A 20,138-nucleotide genomic window follows, 5' to 3' on the forward strand; every position below is an offset into this window, starting at 1 on the left:
AAAACAAAATGTTGAAAAAACATGAGGCTATAGTTGGAATTTAATTTCAGTATTTTATAAATGCTAGAATGTTCCACAGGGTGATGCGAACTTTGAGAAAAAAAACACAGTTTGATTGGTACACCTGGTATACAATGAAAGTTTAACTGTTTAGCAACAATACTATTACAGCGATATTGTTAAAGAATAAGGCTATAATATATTAAAAAATCAAAAATTAAAAAATCACAAAAATCGAACAACAGGTTTAGGAAATTCCAGACATCAAAAATGACCCATTTTTAAGGTGTCCGGTTAATTTTGCACCCCAGTGTATTACACATCCATGAAAAAGCTTCGGCTGTGCCGAAATATAAAACAAAACAAAATCTAAAATCTGTCTTGACCAGGTAGTGAAGATGGCTCTAGTAAGTCTGGAGAGTCATTAACTAAATTCTTTCCAAAATTACTTTCTTTTAATGCCTGTCGTCACTGTTTCGGCCTTACTCACATACATCAATGGCCGTGAAATTTCCATCTGCATCTGACACAGCCATCAAAAAAATGGAAAAATATCCTTTGTAGTTAATGAAATCGAAACGGACGTCTGATACTGATGTGTTTGCCATCTATTCTTCCCACACAGTTGGGTAAGTTCCCAGTATTTTCTTGCCGATTCTAACCATGTTTCCTTCGCAGGGGTATTGTGGTTTTAGAACTTTCCGGATTACTTTTGAAGTTTCCTCAATTATTTCCCTTATTGTAGTATGACCTCTCAAAAAGTAACATGCTAGAGCTTTTAGTTTGCAGCCGATTGAGAAATACCTGGAAAGTGAGACAATTGTATTTGTGTTCTTGTGTTTAATTGGTTTATTAAATTACTGCGTTTATTGTTATTTTTTAATTTTAATAAATATTTATTTTATTTCCAGCTACCATCAGAGAATGGAAAAATAGATGGAAGAATCTACGAGGAAGCTACAACAGACATTTGAAGAAATATGTACCATCTGGATCTGGCGTATCAGTAAAACGACTCTACTATCTAGCAAAATATATGGGTTTCGTTTTACTCTTTATAAAGTCACGCCCAACTAAGGGAAACATCGCTTCACCAAGCAATACAGAAAACTGTTCTGCAATACGTTGAATGAACAATTTTCTACTCAAGATATTTTAACCGAAGAGTTATCACATAAATCTGGAGAAGAAGAGAGAGAAGAAGTCAGCTAGAATGATGAACCCAAAATAATTTTATCCAACCGCCAAGGTGTCTTGGTAAAAGACAATTTTCCAAGACATCTTGAAAAAAGGACTCTTTCAAAATCGTCAGTTGTTACTGAAAACAAACTTAAAACAAAATCCACAAGGAAAAGAAAAATTTTCCTGTAGTTGGCTGTATACCATCAATCACAAAAATTGGAAAAAATCGTTTGTAAAATCTATAACATTTTATTAAAAATCCCTTTAAGGGCTACATCACAAAACGTTTTCGATTTTATAAAAAAAATCATCATCAGTGTTAGACAGATTGGATGCCAGCTGAGCCACCAAAGAAATATTAGGGTAAAAACCCTTTAAATATTATATAGTTGCATTAAAGGTGCATACTTAAATAAAACTGCATAGGATTGATATAGATTAAACAGAATAATGCCCTTAGGTAAGGTATGGATCTTCCCAACACGTGGGATGTAAATTGTTGTAATGTAACCAACTCAATATATTACTATAGCGGATCTATTGAGCTTTACCCCACTAATCAATCACCCTGTATATCCGTTTTTCCCCAATATCTTTAATTTAATTTTGTTTTCATTACAGTCTCTTTATCCGTTCCATTAAAGAGCTCAATTAGGCAGCTTTTGTTTCCAATTTTCTTGGCGTTCTTTACCTTTGTTTTAATTTTTATGGTGTCGTTGAGAAAATCGTCTACATTACCCTTTATTACATTTTGGTCTTCTGTTTCTATTTCTATTCCTGGTAGTATGTTATGTCGCCTTTAATCTTTTTCCATTTTATCTATTTTCATTTGCAACTCTTCCAATTTTTGTTTGGTTTCTTTGCTTTCTTGCTTCAGCTTTTCATTTTCTTGCCTCAGCTCGTTGAATTCAGCTCTGTACTCTTTTTGATCTTCTCGTAGTTCTTTAATTTCCATAGTTAACATATCTAGACCCTCTAGTATTTTTTCTAATTTGTTATCATCGCTGTTGGGTGACCTGTGCATTTTTTACTTTTGTTGAATGCCCAATCTTCCGTATCACGTGCTCTTTTCTTTGACTCATCCGCAGTATATCCATTCATTTTGTTACGTAGCGTAAAATGAGCCACACCCGTTTCAACCACTCAGAGGTGTGCCCACTTATTCACGCACCAAAAATATTCTTATGTTTATTTTCTGTAGATTGTTCTTTTTTTTTAATCCGGCAACACTGCTTAAAGTTCAATCAGGACTTCGCCTATGGCTGCGTTCACCAGAATTAATCGGTTGAAGTTTCAACTAAACAGCTGTGTTTCAGCGCTTTAAAACTATGTTTAAGTCTGGTGAATGGCTGGTGGGAGAGCATTTAATGGTAACTTTCCACCTTTTTAAGGGGGGTGGATGGACATCCAATTGCCCCAAAATATTTATAAAGGACCACTGGAGCAATTAACAAGACAATTAGGGAAATTTCCTTCGATAATTTATTTATTTAATAAGTGTACTGTAAATAAGGGCTGATCCTAACATTGATTTAACTTATCGCAATTCTAGATAAAACGAGATTTATTTATACAAACATTAATATTATATAGTGCTTCGGGGGTGTGTAGAAAACAAAGGGTTCTGTGAAAACCATGTTAACATAAACCATAACAAAAGAGCGATACATTTCTAAAACACGTAATTTTGCAACACAACGCGTAAACACATATCGTCATTACTTCAGAGCGTTCTGAGTAAGACTGCACAATTTCGAGTTTATACACTACGCGAAGAGAACGCGGGGGGTATCGGCGGAAAAAACTAGTCATAACAAATCACGATTCATATTAGGGGAACAAAACCAGTTGTTTTAGAAGCAAAAATGCATGAATTTACAATTCCTTATATACGTTTTAAAATATAACAGTTGGATATGTTTAAACTGGGGATTGGCAACACGGCAGTCAAAACGAAAACAAATATTGTATTTACCGTCTGCAATAAACTCAATTTTTGAGAGTTGTAACGGGAAATAAGTTATTAAAAGTATCCAGTGAACAATATAAGACAATAAGTTAAGGTTAGTGATAATTAAAAACATTAAAATCGGTGAAATAACATCAAAATAGAACCAAGGACATACAAAAAGTAAGATCGCTAAAATTGTTAAGCCTGTTTAACAACAAAACGTAGACACGAAACTCTGGCCGATGAAATTGCGACGTTGCCGTTGTGAGTAGATTTTCCAGGTAACCACAGAAAATAACAACCGATAATAAATATACAAAATAAATACGGTAAACGCTGTCTTCTCTGCACTTTTGAGGTGGAAGACAGTGTTTGGCGCCGGAAAATGGAAAGGTATCTGGAAACTTTAGACAGTGATGACACACCGTCAGAAGGAGGGTCAAAAAGGAAGGACAGATATATGGATAACGAGGAAGATGATATTTTTAGAAAGAGCAAAAAGTTCTCGAGAACACCAACAAAAAATCAAGAGAAAAGAAATGAAGAAACAAAAATTGATCAATTATTAATAATGGTGAGCCACCTCACCGATGACATTAAGGAAATAAAAAGAAATCAAAAAGAAAGCAAGGAAGCAATAGAAAAGCTCATTATAGAAGCAATTATACAACCAACCTAATATAATAGGAGTGATAAAGGCTCAGAGACTTAGATGGCGAGGTCACATTGAAAGGATGCCAAACACGAGGACTCCAAAGAAGGTACTAAACTACACTATAACTTCAAGAAAGAGAAGAGGAAGGCCGAAAAATAGATGGAAGCAAGACGTCGAAAAAGATTTGGAAAGAATGGGGCTAGAGGGCCAAAAAAGAAAAATGAGTGACAGGAAGGAATGGAGGAAAATCACATATCAAGCCAGAGAAGAGCTCAGCACATAAAGAAACGTGAAAATGAAGAAAAAAAAACAAACTTTTCAAGCCATGGGCCTCTAAGGCCTTTAGTGCTATTGTATATATATATATATATATATATATATATATATATATATATATATATATATATATATATGTTTAAACTGAAATAAAAATAAGTTGTTTTTACAACAATGGCCTTTTTCCGTTTGACACTTTGATAGTTGGATTTATGGTTTTGTTTTGTGTTCTCACCTGTTCTATGAACTTAACCTAAAACAAGATTCGTTGTTTTTGTTTATTTGTTTATCGTACAGCGTTATCATAAACAAATTTAAATCAAAAATGGATAATAATCTACTAAATCTGTTGTTGTTTAATAATGATCATGAAATTATTTTTGGTGCTTTTAATGCTGTGATGAACTTGGCAGTACCATTGGAGGATGTATTTCCAGTAGAAAGAAATAATCATGCCACCAGAAATAGGAATTACGTTGAAAATATTGTTCCACAATACACAGATCTACAATTTCGTGAGCATTTTCGTATGTCTCGAGTCACGTTTGAGGTAAGATTTAGAAGTAAATAAATGAAATGGGAGTTTATTTATGTTTTCATTCTTAGGAATTGAATATTTCTATAGGGCTTATTAGAGGTGACGAACATCAATGGGACGGAACAATCCCATTACAGAAGAAACTTCTGTTCACTATATGGCTTCTGAGCAAACCAGAAAGCTTTCTAGCCGCTGGGGATCGTCTTGGGCTTGCACGAAGTTCTGCTCACAAAATATTTATAGAAATGATCGAAATTATTGGTCAGCTATTGCCACAGTATATTAGATGGCCTAATATGCAAAATCATCTTCGCTCTGCAAATGTAAGTACCTAATAAATAAGTACACCAATAGCTGTATGCTTGTAGATTATATACTAATCTCATATCAATAATTGTTGCTTACAAATTGATTTGACAACTACTTTTTGTTTTTGTTTCCAATTCAACTGGAGCTTGGAATATTTCCATAGATTATGCATAATATATTGTATTGATTAATAAATTTGTAGGTGTTTGAGGCTCGGTCTCGAGGTATTCCTGGAGTTATTGGTGCAATAGATGGCTGTCACATCCCTATCAAGCAGCCCGATGGAAATGCTGTTGATTTTTATAACAGAAAGGGATTCCATTCTATAATTCTTCAGGGTAAGACGTGTATTTAAATATATCGTCGTCGTCGCGACAAAAATCACTAAGTCCAAAATAACAGATCTGAGAAAACGAACATTTAATGACTTCTGCCTTGCAACAAAATGGTAATTTTGGACTTATGCGTATTCAGTGACTTAATCATCATTACATACTTTCTACGACTTCGTTATATCTGCCAGAGTATGAAAATTGATATTGTGAATCGATCAAGACACTTAACTCAATTTTAACAAAAGTGGACTTTTTGCTGTGACGATGATGATATGTATACAGTGATAAGTGCGTTAATAACCAGCAAAATAATGCTGATCCTGAGAGGAATATTCAGTGGCATCGGTGAAAATGGTGCTTGGAGGAGGAGGTACAACTACAAGGTACACTACAGATATGAACATATATTTGGTGGTAAGAGAGAGAGAGAGAGAGAGAGAGAATATATGTTTATTGTCTAAGAAAAAATCTTGTTGACAAACACTGTTTAAGAGTTTTAAATAAATAAATTAAATTAAAATATGACTAAATATAAAATATAACACATAACACATTTACATTATATAACAACTACAAAATATGTAGTATTGTCAAAAATAAAAAACAAACAAACTACAAGCTGTAAAACTAAATCACAAACAATAATGACAAACAAATTGACAAAAAAAAAAATATACACAAGATCACAAATACATCAGCTCCAATGGTCCTCAAAAAATTCTGTCAGATCATAATAGGCCCTCTTAGCGAGCAGTCTATCTAATGAATTTCTAAACTTTCTAATAGTTTCCAAATTTTTTATTTCACTAGGTAGTTTATTAAAAATTTTGATGCCGTTAAAAATAAATGAGTCTTTGACTAGTGTGCTTCTAGGTGTAATCAAAGCTAAATTGCTAGCAAATCGTCCAGATCGATTATTATTTTCATATAGATGTTTATTCTTAAAAATAATGCTTGCCGTTTCCAAAATGAAAAGAGATACAAGTGTAAGGATACTGTGTTTAATAAATAAAGGTTTACACGTTTCTCTAGAATTTACCTGGCACAACAGGCGTACTGCCTTTTTTTGAAGCAAAAACACACTACTGAAAAGCTCCTGACTACACGCTCCCCAAAACTGAATTGCGAATCTAAGATGTGACTCTACTAGTGCAAAGTACACAGTTCTTGCTTGGGCAAAACCAAGCTCCCTTCTAGTCGACCGTATTGCATAGCATCCAGATGCAAGTTTTGAATTCAAGGCTTCGATATGCGATTTAAATTTAAGGTCAGGATCAATATTCAGGCCAAGAAACCTGACGGACAGCTGAGGTTCAAGTTCCAGATGTAATTCAGGCATAACATGTTTAAAACACAGAAGCTTGGTTTTAGAAGTGTTTAATGTCAAAAAGTTCGCCGTGCACCAATTTCCAATCATTAAGAGTTCCCTACCTACAGATTGGCGTAAGACATTCAAATCTTTAGCATGCCATATAAGAGTGGTATCATCTGCATAAAGGGTGAAATGAGCAGATACATCAAGGTAGGCTAAATCGTTTATATATACCAAAAACAGAACTGGTCCCAATACCGAGGCTTGGGGCACTCCCCAAGTTACATTCATCAAGTCAGAGTCACAGTCTGTTCTAACAAACTGACTCCTACCCGACAAATATGACTCCATCCAACTCAGTGACTTATCTTTAATTCCGTAGTGTTTAAGCTTCTGCAGCAGCAAACCATGATTGACACAGTCAAAAGCCTTCGTCAAATCACAGAACACTGCCGCAACCATCTCGCCTAAATTAATATTATTGTAAGCTATCTCTAAAAAACTGAAAATCGCGTCGGTCGTGCCAGTGTTACCACGGAAACCAAACTGTTTCGGACTTAGTAGTTGGTTAACCTCTAAAAATTGTATTAATCTTGCTTTAACAATTTTCTCTATTATTTTTGCCAACGTAGGTATCAGAGAAATTGGCCTGTAATTGGAAGGGTTTATGTGATCTCCACCCTTGTACAATGGAATTACAACATTTATCTTCAGGAAATCGGGAAATGTGCCAGCATTAAAACTATCATTAATTAAAATAGATAAAACATCCAAAGCAGAGTTTGGTAGATTATTGAAAACTCTTATAGAGATGTCATCATAACCCGAAGAGTTTTTGTTTCTGATTGATTTAAATATCTCTTTCAATTCCTCAACATTAGTATCATAAATTATGAAGGGACACATAACTTCTGTTTTCTTCAGATATGACAAAGGATCTGTACCATGTCTCAACTGTGCTGTTAAAGTTTCGGCTATGCTACAGTAAAATTCATTACAGTCATTTGGAAGTGGAGTGTGATGACTATTACCTGATCTGTGTTTACCCCTTAATTCATTTATTATAGACCAAGTTTCCCTAGTTACATTTGAGGAGTTTTCTATTCTATGCTTGTAGCAGTTTTCTTTTGCAGTTTTAATAACATTTCTGTATATCTTTTTATATTGATTATAATAGGTAACAAACCATTCATCTTGGTAATATTTTTTGATATAATGGAGCGATCTCATGGTTTTGCAGGAATTTTTAATGCCATTTGTAATCCAAGGTTTTCTATTTTTAATTTTAATCTTTTGTTTAGGAAAAGACCTTTCAAAAAATTCACATATTGTATTATGAAATGATTTAAATGGCTCAGACGATTGTGATAGGAGAGAATACCAGTCAAGACTCTCGCACTTTAATCTAAATTTACCAAAGTTAGATTTACTATACAGGCGACCAATTTTAAATTTATTTACACTATCTTTACCTTTACTAAATTTCTTAATTTTGATAGAAGCAACAACTGCCTTATGGACTGACAGATTGGGGTCAAATACAATACATTGAACATAATCCTTCTCAAAGTTAGAACAGAAATAATCTATTAGAGTTTGAGACAATTTAGTGACACGTGTTGCTTCATTAACATGCATTTTTAAATTAAAACAAGTGAGTAAGTTTTTTATTTTCTTTACTTCATTGCAATCATAGTTCAGAAAGTCAATATTAAAATCACCCGTCAGGATTATTTGACTAAATTTTCTTTTTTGGATTTCGTACTTCTCTCAAGGTCTGGGTTTTCTGTGGTTCTTTTTGTGCAGCTCTTGTGGGGCCATAAAAATTCTCTTGACGAAGTTCTTCACCCAAGTTTCTTCCAAATTCCTCTGACAATTTATTTAATTCTTCCATTTTCTTAATTTCATTTTCCAAAATTACAATTTTGTTGGTTAGATTAGAAATTGTCTCCTCGAATTCATGTTTAAGATTAAGTTGACTTTCCTTTCTGCTTAATTGAAGCATTTCATTTTCAGATTCTAACACTTGTATTGTGGTTATCATTTTCTTGCTCATCTCGTTCAGTTCTTCAATAGAACTATTCAATTTTGTTATGGTCAAATCCCTTTCAACGATTTTCTGCAAATATTCTTGATTTGTCATTTTGACATTTTTAACTTCATTTTTTAACCTATCAATAAGTTTATTTTGATTGTCAAGTTTATCAATATATTTATATTCAGCATCCAGAATTGTTTCTTCAAAACTTTCAGAACTCTTCTTTAAGCGCATAATATAGGAGTCTTTCTCAGTCAACAATTTTTGAAACTTTATAATTTCCTCCCCAAAAGTTGTTTGCCTAAACTCTTCATCATCTTTAACCTGCTGGCATTTAGTAGAGCAGTATATTGTGTTACTGTCAATTTTTATGAAGTGCTTTAAATCTCTTTCCAGGCAGCTTGGATGAAATATATTCAGACAAACCACACATATAATATTATTAAATTCTTTTGTGGTGCAACATTTAAATTTATATTTGGTAGACATTTTTGACTCGTCAATATAATTTGTAAAAACTTTACAATTACCATAGAATTAAATAATACACTATACAAACATAAAAACATAAGGGATAGACAAAGGAGTACTCGCTTCACGTCCAGGGGTCATTCAGGACGACTTAAAAGACACACAAGAGGACCACGGAAGGATAGAGCAGGGTATAACAAAGGAAATGATACTTTTAGTGTGTACTGCGATCAACTACTTTCTAACAATATCGGTTCATTATTTATAAAAATTTTCAAATCATAAAAGCCTGCTTGTTGCACTAGTAGTCACTTCCAAACATCTCTATAAAAACATCAAATAAATCAAATAAAACAAAATAAAATTAGGCAGCAATAATCCCAAATTTCAACTACGCCACTAATAATTATTAAATTGCTGAGATATCTTATCTTAATGAGCTTTAAATGAATATTTTAAATTAAAGGGACAAAAAAAAAGGACAAGAGAACATAAAATGAAAAGCGTTAAACGCAATCTATCACCATAGGAAGAAAAATTTTGTCGCTGTAAAAATACAGTTGGATAGACGAAAAAAAGCTGAACAATTCAATACCTTTTTCTACCCAAAAACATCGGAAATTATCCGTGAAAATCTTCGTCAAACACAGAGCACAATTTAACAGATATTCTCACTAGCAGCCATCTTGTATTTTTTGGATGTATTTAAGGATGTAGCATCTCTTATAAGAATCCTTATGTCACAACCTGTGTGAAGTAGAAATACGGATAGGCCAAAACTCAGATGGAAGGATGGAAGAAAAATAGGCGCAGCAAACTGGCAACTGTTGGCAATGGATACCACTGACTGGCGTAATAGACTTGGGAAGGTCGAGGCATTTTGCGTTATTTTGCTGGTTATTAGCATTGTATATGTATATAAAATTACTAATATGTAGTGACTGTTCAATAAAACAAAATTTCCATCTACCAGGTCTGCTGTTATTTTAAAGGATATATATATATATATATATATATATATATATATATATATATATATATATATATATATATATGATATATATATATATACATTCATTTATAGTACAATCCTGAGCCTTCGATAGTAAAACTTAAACACAAACCTGAACCACGTTAACCATCCTGAACCTGTATATTGGTTCAGGATTGTTTTCCTTTTATAACTGACATATATTTTTAAACTTACAATATAAATAATTTTTTTAAACTAGTGGTGTCATCAGCGGACAAAACTGATTAACTTTCAATTCAATATGTCATTTGGAATCCGAGAGAAACCTGTTTGTAGTATGGTTCAGCATTGTATCTTTTAGTTCAGACATTTGCCACTTTGGCGCTGGAAACAATTTCTCGAATATACATGATCTTTATGTATATATCACAATTAATACCATCCTGATCCATACCATGTGGCAACATTGCTTTGTCGTTATTTTGTGTAAAGAATCGGCGAATTCTATTTTTAGCCAGACAGATTTGTTAATAGCTATATATTATATACTTTAGTTTTGCAACTTTGCAAGATTCGTTTGTTTTGGTTCAGGAACGTCGCTGTATGCGCTCGATGCAAAAGTGAATATGAATAATAAAGGACGTTGTAAATTGATGGTTGATACGTATTTGTAAGTTAGGTAAAGTTAAGTTATGCAGAAGGGATTAAAATAAATTCTCACTTTGAGAAAAAGGGTTTAAGGATTAAATGTATATTAAATTTCTCAGTGTCGGCGCTACGGTATAAGGTGCCCGCCTGCAAAACTAACACTGGCGCTCCACACACACATACACACAGATACTCGTACAACCACAGCCTCAGGGACATTATGTGTGTTCTAATGGAACAGTGAAGTGAGACCCATATGTCTGAAGATCAAACCGGTCAGAATGCGTAACCTGGAGTGGTACCTATCTGACCGTCCATAACCTGGAGTGGCATCTATCTGACCCGCAAGCTATACCACCACCCCTCCCCATCGCAGTACATAACGAACGAGGAGGCTTTGTACTGAACGTTACCTTGGATGTCCTGGGTAATGGGACATCCTGTGTATTACTTTATGTGGTTATACCACCTGATTTTAGGGGTAGCTAGAAGAGCTTTTCTCCCCATTAATGGCTTGATTTTGGACTTATCTTCTAAAAATGTGTGTTCCGGGCAACGAGGCACCGACTAAAGTTGGTGTCCCGCTATCCGCAAATATCCACGGAAAATAAAGTTCGGTTACAGTTTTATTGGGCACATCATCTGACAAAACAACTTCACTTTAACTTTTTTAAGAAATTGGCTAAGAGAACTAAGATTTTTTTGTCATTTCTTCTTTTTCGGCTTTTCTTTTTCGATTTGTACCCCAGATATTTTTTGAATTCACTGTTATTTTTAACTAAATAAAAATAATAACTTTAAAACCTCAAGATTATGCTTCTGCAGTAATGTGAACCCGTAGTTTAATAATAGCACTGAGTACTTAACAAATTAATATAATTTTATATTAATTGAATACCTACAACACTAGATTCTTTAACTGCAGAGTACAACTGACAAACTATTCTGTATTATAATCACATGAAATAATACCAAATCTAAAGAGCTCTAAACTAGATTTTTTGTAAAATGTTTATTTTAAACATTGTTTTTATATGGGATTATTACTAAACTTGGTATCTATTAATAGGTACATAATACTTATTAAATTAGACAGGCAGCAAAAAACAGTATTGCAATCTTGTTTATTTTACTAGAAATCATTCATTTCCTCTCATAACTGCTGATACAAAACTAACAACCTGCAAGGAATTTGAAGAAAATAAACAAAGCATTCTCATTAGAGCAAAGTTGTTTGGTTGAAATATGATATCTTTGACCAATACTACCTAATAGTAAGAATTATATGCGGCATTGCATATTTTTGTATGTTTTACATGTGTGATATGCAAAAATAAACAAACACAGATTAGGGTAATATGACGAATTTAAACCACATCTAAAAAATGAATTTTTCTATTTAAGTATTTTGCATAACACAATAAACACAAGCAGAAAAAAGCTCATTCTGGCGCCCCCCCCCAAACAGGGGCGCCCGCCTGCAGTGCATCCGTTGCAGGCCCGTTATCGCCGGCCCTGAAATTTCTAGACAAAACATAACAGAAAATTTAAATCTTATTTAACAAAACAAAAAGAACTTTGACATTTATTAATGTCAAAGGAACAAAATTGGGAACAAAAAAATTAAAGAAAATTGCTCCATGGGAAGCCGAGAAAATACAATTTTTTTTAACGTATACCGATTTTGAACGTTGACATTCCATTTTCTCCAACCTGATGTTTTATTGAAATTTTGGTATTTTTGGTATTTTTCACTCGTAATACCGATAGTTTTTATTATTATAATATATGTTATGAGTCTTTTGACGATATGAAAATTTGTGCGGAGAAAGAGAACCGAAATAGAAAGGTTCGAAAGTTACCATCCTATTATGTATATCTTCGCCGTACTCAACTTTGACCGGTTGTATCTCAGGAACCAATCATCGCAATTAAACAGTTTTTCTTTTAAAAGAAGCGCCCTGCCGCTTTATTTCCAAGACCGTTTTCATAATTTAATTTAATTTAATATTTTCCGAGATATTATATTTGTTTATAAGGCAAAAAATGGTTTATAATTTTAAAATATTCCTAAGGCCGCTCAAATAGTCCAATTTCAATTCTGTAAAGTACATTAGATAGGTATAGTGCCATTTTATACAAAAATCATAGTTATTCTTATGCATCATAATTATTGTGGTTATTATGGCGACCCTAAATTTTTAATTAACAATTTAATTGTTGCTAAACTGTAAAAGCTCTTTTGGTAGATAGATCTATTTATTGATAAATTATTACTAACCTAAAATTTTAGTTGAAATTAAAAATTTTGTTGAAAAAAACCCGCATTTTCCGAAAAAAAATTTCGTCGAAGTAAATCGAGAAAAATCTGTCTCTATGCAGAATTTCATTACGGTGAATTTTTATTTGGGTGTTTTTGGTGTAAAGTTAAAATCTTTGGAGTTGTAGTGCAAAGATTGAAAAAACACGATTTTCGGGCGCCATTTTGTTTATAGAAAAGTAGCACACTGTCTGTGGACTTTGCGTACCTATATTATTAATATATAGGATCATAAGATTCGATTCCAGCAATAAAATTGCTAATAAATAACTTTTCCCAAAAATTGCTTATTCTTCGATAATCTGCCCAGACTATTCTTGCAGTTCTCAAATTTAAATATTCTACTAAGAAAGAGCCATCCACATATATGTGAAGAATTGGTTGACAGCAAGCAGCGTGAGAACGATTCGTTAATACTTGAAGAAGTGGTTGATAGAACGGATCACGGGAATAACGTTTCTTCAATATCATTTGAAAAACCGGTTGAAAGAGAGAAGCGCGAGAAGGACGAATCTCTAATAATACAGAAACTCTTAAATTTTGATAGTAAACAAAAAAGTGAACATCAAGTGGAGAAGGAAAGTGAAAAGGGGCAACAGACAAGCAGCAGTTCTGTAGCTAAAAGGATATCATCTCTTGTTTTAGAAGAGAAGGTAATACCTCAATTAAATTACGATCATCATCATCATTCAACCCGGATCTATCCACTGCTGGATATAGGTCTCCCTCAGTATTTTCCATGCATTTCTGTTTTGTGCTGTTTGCATCCAATTTTTGTCGATCCGTTTTATTTCTTCAGACCATCTGGTTGGCGGACGACCTCTACTTCGATATGCTTCTTGTATTGGTCTCCAGTGTATTATTTGCTGTCTCCATCTGTTATCCGACATTCTAGCTATGTGTCCAGCCCAGTTTCACTTTATTATGGCATCCGTCACTCCTCTTCTCCGTTTTATCTCCCTGTTCGTAATTCGATTCCTACGAGAAATGCCTAACATTGAGGCTCCATTCCATGGCTTTAAATTACGATATAAGCAGTATAATATGGCGTCCAAAACAATTTGGTACTTTACGTTTTCCTAAACTCCAATAATTGTCAACTAACAATCTGTGAGAAAGCCTATAACGTAAGGAAAGAAGCAGAATTGATTTTAATCCATTAGACATGACATACCCTGGTAACTTTGTTTTGTCGTTTACGGCTCGTAAGACGGTTTTTTGTGTCCAACAAAACAAACCAAACTCAGCTGCATGTATAAAAAGCCTATCTGATAAATCGTAAATGACGAAATAACTTGGTCACAAGATTTTGTGTCTAATAAGTTAAAATCAATTATGATTATTTTTTTAATGTTACTTTACTTAAATCTTTCCTATTTCTTTTAACTTGTTCGATTCATTGTACATTTTTTTAGCCACTTGTTGAAAAAACGTTGAGGAAAAATTACAAAGATCCAAGGGATTTTTGCTTCTATTGCGAAAAGGATGTACAATCTCATTTTGCTAGACATATTTCTAAATGGCACTCAGAAGAAATTGAGGTAGTTAAAATATTATGTCATAAAGTTAATTTGAAAGAGAGACGATTGGCTTTATCAAACTAAGGAAGGGAAATTTTATCAGAAATCGGGCAGACGCCGCGTTAAGACCTGTTAAAGGAAAAACCTTACGGATAAGTCGTCAAGTGCAGATAAATATCTACCGTGCAAGTATTGTTTGGGATACTATAATAAAAAATGTTTACTTAGGCATACCAAAATTTGTCCGTCTAATAATTATGATAAGGATAATAATAGAAGACAAACGTCCCAAAGCGACGGACAAACTACTTTGTTTCTACACCATTTTCTTAAACATGACGATTTATTAAAATCAAAAAAAATTTCAGGATGCACGCAGATGACATAAATATTATTGCCAAAAAAAATCCCTTAATTTGTCAGTATACATATTTGTACATAAAAGGCCATCAAAGTAAAGGCAATATGGATTTGGTAAGAAAGAATATGCGAAGACTTGAAAAACTCTTACACTTTGCATTGCAAAGTTTGCAAGACTACAAAATCCAGAGATTAAGAAACTTATAGGTATTCTTCGCCTAAAGCATTTTCAACTAATAATTTCTGGAGTTAATAAACTGGCAAAATATAATCCAGAAACAGAAAATTATGAGTCACCAACGTTGGCCATAAATTTTGGGACACTTATAAAAAAATCTTGCGACTTAGCAGATATTAATCTTGTTCAGATTGAGGACACAAGCGATGAGAGAAAAGACCTTAAAATATTAAAAAATCTTATAGAATCCCAATGGTGCAATGAAATTTCTGCACAAGCATGTACCAGTTTCAATCAGAATAAATGGAACAAGGAAGAACTTCTGCCGCTTACTAACGACCTCAAGAAACTTAACATTTTTTTGCAAACAACTGCAGAAGAATTATTTGACAAATTGAAATCAGATGAGTATGATTTTAAGACTTATAATTCATTAAAAGACACACTGTATGCGCAAGTCATTCTTCTTAACAGACGAAGACCAGCAGAGATGGCTCAGCTAAAGATCCAAACGTTTAAATGTATTAATTTAGGGGGTGAAAATGCTCCGAATTCGAAAAATGTTTAACTCAAGCTGAAAAATGTTTATTAAAAACTTACAGTCGTTTAGTTATAAGAGGTAAGCGTGGAAGAGAAGTAACCATGTTGTTATCACTATCAATGAAAATGCATTTCGATTATATTTTACACTGTAGAAATAACTTTGTAATTGAAAGTGACTTTGTATTTCACACCACTGGAAGAGGATTTGTTGATGGAACTAAAATTATTCATAAATATGCCAAGAAATGTCAGTTGGAGAGACCTGCGAGTATAACAGCAACAAAACTTCGAAAGCATTTGGCCACCATTACTCAACTTCTCCAATTTTACAATAATCATAAGGAGCAATTAAGCAAATTCATGGGACACACATTACAAACGCATTGCAATTATTATCGTTTGTCTGAAAAAGTATATATCAAACTGCTAAAATTTCTAAACTTTTACTTTTAATGATGGAAGGAGCTGAAAAATACAAAGGTAAAACTTTAGACGAAATTGACATTAACTTACCTCCTCTCTCTGACGCACAAGGTGAAGAAATGGAAAATATATATTGGATGATAATCTAAACGCCGATTACCAGATTCCATCTACTTCAGCTAACTTAAATAATAATAAAGAACCACCAAAAAAAAAGGGCCACTTAAAAAAGAAAATGTTTATTGATAGGAGACAACCAGGGACAAAGCAACAAAAAAGCATTATCGCAGAATATTTTTCCGACCATATTAAAAACAGAAAGCCTCCCGTTGAGGTAGAAGTGCATCAACTTATTAGAGTGTCGAGGTATTTAAAGAAAGAAAATGCACAAGTATCAAAGCTATCGTTTATAATATATGTATAAAGGAAAACATTAAATATTAAACACTATTTTTCAAATATTTTTTAGTTGATGTTTATTTTTTTTTTCACTATTTTGAAAGACATTATTGTTTTATTTTTGATCTGTATCACATTATTCTTACGCTTGCAGGCAATTGAAATTGCCATTACTTAAGCTATAATCAATAATAAAATCAAGTAATGTACAAATGTACCTACTTTTGATAATAAATTATTGTACCGAATACTTTCCTGATTTATTCCTTTTTTGTTAATCTGCATAAATTGCTGTCAACATAGGTACGTCATATTTTTGACATTCATTTCATTATAAGAACTGGAACCTGGAACGTATAGTTTATAGTAATATGATGCTGCCATCGCTGTTAATTCGGTGGGACATAATATCGTTTTGCAATATTATGATGGGTTCGCCTTCTTTATGATATTCATTATGTGGGACGGATCTTTTGCAGTAATGTGATACCTTCGCCGACAAGTTTGTTACTGTTTAAAACCCTTTTTTAACTAATGAGTTTTATATTAGGTATTATTTTTAAATACTATGTAACGTTACTGTGCAATCCACAATGTATTTAATTTTTTTGCATTTTTAAACATTTGTTGTTGTTGAGATACAATCAAAACTTACGCCAACGAGTTTATCATTGTGTTTGATAAAAGAGGTTGCTTTAATTTCTTATATATAATATTTTATTACAATCAGTTTAATAGTTTGTTTTTTTGAGATATTTATAATTTGCAATTTTTTAAAGCCTGTATGTTTATTATTTTGAAAAATAAACTAACTAAATAAATTACTGCTGTCATTACTCCACAGGCGAGTGTTCTTTTAATCTGAGATCCCAATCCCAGGGACCACCATTATAAGAGACTAAGTTTTATTCAATTTATTCTTCTCCGGAAAATAAATAAACAGAGGGGTTTGTCTATTTGTTCACTTAATGAACAATACAAATAATTTACTAGATAAATTGTAACTATCCAAAAAGGTGTAAACTTATGCATATGTAAAAGATAATTCTTGCATTTCTTTTGTTAATTTTTATTTTGACTACTTACTGAAGCCATACGAAAAATTCCCTAAGAATCCCATTTCACTAAAAACTGGCAACATCTATTAGGCTCAGGTTTGTATATATACACATATGTTTGGGTTCAGAATTGACTGAAATAACAAGGGGATCAGGATTATGTCAATAATATGTAAAATCCCTATTTATATATCTTTAAAAATATTAAACATTTCTTTTGTATATATACATTTTTGAACTCCCCGCTAGAATTAATGAATATAAGCGTACCGTGGGCAACTCTAAATACTCTAGATATAGGAGGTTCAGGACTGTACGGTTTTCCAGATGGTTCAGGTATGATATAAAGATGTATATATATATATATATATATATATATATATATATATATATATATATATATATATATATACATATTTATAGTAGGAAAAATTAAAGAATACCCATGAACGAACATATAAAACACGCTGTATTTTCCTGTCACCATGTCACACAAAAAATTGGCCAGCGCAAGTACATGTAATAATTATTATTACATGTACTTTCGCTGGGCAATTTTCTTTGTGACACAGTGACAGGAAAATACAGCGTGTTTTATATGTTCATTCATGGGTATTCTTTCATTTTTCCGACTGTATATATACATACATATATCTGTCTGAACATGGAGGGATACAACACTATGTCCATTTTTCAATTATTACATTTTTACATAATAATATTCTCTTCTACTAAACTTTTAACATTTTATTTAAAGGAATGAAGCACTAGGCCCTAAACCATTTTCTCATCGAGGTAGTGACCTCTAAAAGGATGTGAAGTCAATTAGTCAAGTAATGTCCCTATTGTCAAAAAACATTCTCCTGTAGAGTTATGTAAATGGACATAATGTTGTATCTCTCCGAGGTACACACACACGCGCATTGCATTCATTTTTAGGAGTCTGTGATGAAAGGGGTGTGTTTATTGACACAACAATAGGTCAGCCAGGACGGATGCATGATGCTCGCGTCTTTAGATTGAGTGATGTATATGCCTCTTTAACAAGACAAAATCCGATTCTACCACAAAATCTTCATTTGATTGGTGACTCGGCATACCCACTGATGAACAATCTTATGAAACCCTACCAGGACAATGGGCATCTAACACCAGTACAAATTAATTATAATACAAAACTTTCAAGTATTAGGTCAGTTATAGAAAGAGCCTTTGGTCTGCTTAAAGTGAAATTTCGTAGGCTCAAGTATCTAGATGTAAAAAATGGACAGACTGCAAATCGTATTGTATTAGCTGCGTGTATTTTATACAATTTTATATTACTGCAAGGCAATCCTTTAGATGATTACAATGTGGATTTTCTGAATGACATGGAATATATGTAGCAAATTAACGGAGGGGAGAATCAGGAAATAATCGGGAATGCTGAAAATAAGAGAGCAAATATAGGAAATTTATGTTACACAAGAAATGATCACTCAATAAATGATCAAATTATTGAACAATCAACAATGTTATTATTGCTGATTTGTACAAAGTATCATGTAAAAATAAAAAATATGTTTAACTACAATTATTAACTTTATTCAATATAACTATTTGTCTATATTTAACTGTTGTTTTATTACACCATTCCTTTCCCTCTGAATGGCATTACTTTCTTTTAGGGAGCGTTTAAGTATTACGTAACGCACTGTAATGGGCGTTTAACTATTACGTAACGCAATTTTTTAAGATTTTTGACTCCTCCAACCTGCGTTACGTAATACTTGAACGGCCCCTTAATCCTCTTATGCCCAAACGAAGAAATCCTGATAATTTGACCTTCCCTATTTCTAAAATGATTAGTGTGTGGTTTATATCTGTCTCCCAGTTTTCAGGAATTTATATGGTCCTCTAGTGTCACCCTGATTGAAATCTTCCTCCATTCTTAGTATTTGGTCGTTTTCGTACCTCCTCGCTTCTTTCCTCTGTATATTTTGTCTGCCTGTCTTCGTTGTTCTTCAAATTTTTCACGTCTTTCTCGTGTTGTTCTTTGAGTGTACTGCATTTATAGTTCATTTCTTTTGTCTATTGCTTGTTTACATTCTTCATTAAACCAAAGCTCTTTTCTTTGATGTTTTTTAGTTCCATTCACTCCTTTAGCTGCTTCCCATGTTATTATTCTTTAAATCCATCTTCTCTATAGTCTAATCTTATTCCATTCTTCTTGTACTGTTTCCTCTCTCTGATCTTTGAGTTCTCTATTTAGTTCTAGAAATCGTATTTCTGGATTTTTCAGGTTTAATTTTTCTGTTTTTGTTCTTCTCCTGTCTATTTATATGGCATCTAAATCCTTACTTTAGATGATTACAATGTGGATTTTCTGAATGACATGGAAAATATGGAGCAAATTAACTGAGTGACTAATGACTATGATTAACAAAAAAAATCTTAGAAAAGAAAAAGTAGATATAAATAAATACAAGAGATAATGGAAAGAATACTTCAAGAATCTACTAAACACAAAACAGAAAATCAAGATAACGAAATTGAAGATAAAGACGGGATTATAGAAGAAGAGGTACTAAATGAAGAGATAACTTGAGAAGAGTTGGAAGAAGCAATAAGGAGTCTAAAGAACGGCAAAGCACCAGGAAGAGATAATAT

At 32.8% G+C, this 20,138-nt stretch overlaps 1 protein-coding gene across 1 annotated transcript; it reads left to right on the plus strand.

The window, feature by feature from the left end:
* Window positions 1-4,379: 4,379 nt before the first annotated feature.
* On the plus strand, window positions 4,380-19,064 carry LOC126891707 (putative nuclease HARBI1). The gene is made up of 3 exons (XM_050660968.1): window positions 4,380-4,925; window positions 5,114-5,249; window positions 18,429-19,064. Exons 1-3 carry the CDS (start codon window positions 4,848-4,850, stop codon window positions 18,872-18,874), a joined length of 660 nt encoding a protein of 219 aa, XP_050516925.1. The 5' UTR covers window positions 4,380-4,847; the 3' UTR covers window positions 18,875-19,064.
* The last annotated feature ends 1,074 nt before the right edge of the window (window positions 19,065-20,138 follow it).

Source organism: Diabrotica virgifera, chromosome 9, assembly GCF_917563875.1.
Source record: "Diabrotica virgifera virgifera chromosome 9, PGI_DIABVI_V3a".
NCBI lineage: Eukaryota > Metazoa > Arthropoda > Insecta > Coleoptera > Chrysomelidae > Diabrotica > Diabrotica virgifera.

What these genes read in the sequence shown, in the direction of transcription:
- LOC126891707 (XM_050660968.1), top strand. Translation starts at nt 4,848, where the DNA reads ATGATCGAAATTATTGGTCAGCTATTGCCACAGTATATTAGATGGCCT. An exon ending in ATCATCTTCGCTCTGCAAAT is followed by an intron (nt 4,926 to 5,113) that starts GTAAGTACCTAA and finishes ATAAATTTGTAG; the next exon opens with GTGTTTGAGGCTCGGTCTCG. An exon ending in CCATTCTATAATTCTTCAGG is followed by an intron (nt 5,250 to 18,428) that starts GTAAGACGTGTA and finishes ATTCATTTTTAG; the next exon opens with GAGTCTGTGATGAAAGGGGT.